This window comes from Aphanomyces invadans (assembly GCF_000520115.1).
Source record: "Aphanomyces invadans strain NJM9701 unplaced genomic scaffold supercont1.52, whole genome shotgun sequence".
NCBI lineage: Eukaryota > Oomycota > Saprolegniomycetes > Saprolegniales > Verrucalvaceae > Aphanomyces > Aphanomyces invadans.
This window is the reverse complement of record NW_008580197.1, coordinates 111,150-112,968: the sequence shown is the minus strand read 5'-3', so window position 1 is coordinate 112,968 and position 1,819 is coordinate 111,150. Positions and strand designations below refer to the sequence as shown.

Genomic DNA, 1,819 nt, shown 5'->3' with positions numbered 1-1,819 from the left:
ACGAGAAACGTCAACGACTACTCGCACCATGACTGGAGGGGCGCTGTGTCGAAAAACGCGTTGTGGAGGCTGAAGGGCTATGCCCTCACCACCATCCAGTACCACAACATGCAACTCATCGATAGAGAACACAAAGCTCGCATGGGTTAAGCGGGTTTTTCAAGCATCTACGACGAGTTTTGCTACGGAGGACTTCACGCGTCGTGGACGATTTCAATTTCTTCCCGAAATTCGCGAAAAACGATGGAATAGTCCAAACTTTCGAGTTACAAACTACTACCGACACAATTGAACACACAATGTAGAACCTGGAGCAGATATCGTGCAACCCCCTTCTCGCTTAGATGCCGCACCACACAGTGCCGTAGTTGGCGCTGTAGTAGTCGCAATCGCTCTTGGTGTAGCCGTCCAAGCATTGGTTTCCGGCCGGATAAAAGCAAACGGTGCACGTGCCACAGTCAGGGCGCGGGTTGGGCTTGGTGGTGGGCGTGGGCCTAGTCGTGGGCGTTGGCTTGGTCGTCGGGCGCTTGGACGTGGGGTTTGTCGGTGACGGCGACACGGTTGGGTTGGGCGAGCCGCTGATTTGCGGGAACGACACGAACTCAGCGACGTTGCACATACCCTTACCACCGCTTCCACGCTGTAGACGAATGTGCCCACTTTCGCCCCAGTTTGCACCCCACGAGTTGCGAATCTTGTAGGACGATCCATCGTACCCCACGGCAATGACGGCGTGGTCAGACTGCGCGCCAGGGCATTGCGAGACGACACCACTGCGATAGTTTTGCCACACTGCGTTGCCCGCTTCGACAGCCACAGACACGGGCTGCGTGTTCAACGCTGTTTCCAAGGCCGACTCACCAGTCACTTGGACCGTAGCGCCCATGCTGAGAAACTTCTTGGCGCAAGACCGCATGCACGTGCCGGTGATGCCCTGGCCGCCAGAGGTGTACGGGTAGTCGCGCTCCACACACATTCCTTCGCTCGACATGAAGTCGAGACCGTACCACGGAACGCCTCCCGAGCACCCGTTGTTGAGGGTGGAGCAACTGACCACTTGTTGTTCCGACAAGTCCAAGAGTTCTCCCGTGGAGATGCAGTGCGCCGACTCGGCGGTACCCACAGCTGAGAAGGCCCAGCACGACCCGCAGATGCCTTGGTCGCGTACGGAGTTGACGCAGTAACCAGTGGTCCAGTCCACAGACGCCGCCTTGACACTGCTCACGTCCAGCTCGACGGAGGGAAGGGAGCGGGCGGCGTGAAGACCATCCTGAAAGGAAAAGCCGACCACGTGTTCTTTGAACTCAGCTGGTGTCATGAGGGCGTACGGGTGGTTGTAGTCGAACGTGGCATCAGGGTTGTTGCGGCGGGCCTCCTCGATCGCGAGCTTGTTGTTGTAGAAACGCTGGAGCGCGTCCGTTTCAGCCTCCAAAGCGTTCATGCCTTGGACGGACGGAGGCATGAGGCTTTGAGCCTTGGCACCAAACTCCTGGCGCCACTTGGCCAGCTCCTCGCGGAGTTGTGTGCGCTCCTGAAACGACAACGTCGTCACGGACTGCTTGGACGCCGCGGCAGACGCAGCGATAAGGGAGAAAAACAGCTTCATCGCGGTCGAAGTTGAAAGACCGCAAGTTCAAAAGTGACTCTTCTCGTTTCGATCAAGCGCGGCGGAAGGGCCGTTCTTGTCTAGATTATCCAGATCAAAGCGTCATCTCACATACTTTACTCGACCCTGAGAAAACACCACAGGCTTCCTGTCCACCAAATTGCACAGCCATTTGAACACGTGAACCCCGAAGGAACCGCCGCAAGCTGTGTT

At 57.2% G+C, this 1,819-nt stretch overlaps 1 protein-coding gene across 1 annotated transcript; it reads right to left on the bottom strand.

Moving 5' to 3' along the window:
- Positions 1 to 241: 241 nt before the first annotated feature.
- H310_13499 (hypothetical protein) lies at positions 242 to 1,606 on the bottom strand (the record flags this gene model as incomplete). Its single annotated transcript, XM_008881020.1, has 1 exon — positions 242 to 1,606. One exon carries the CDS (start codon positions 1,604 to 1,606, stop codon positions 341 to 343), a length of 1,266 nt encoding a protein of 421 aa, XP_008879242.1. The 3' UTR covers positions 242 to 340.
- Between the last annotated feature and the right edge of the window lie 213 nt (positions 1,607 to 1,819).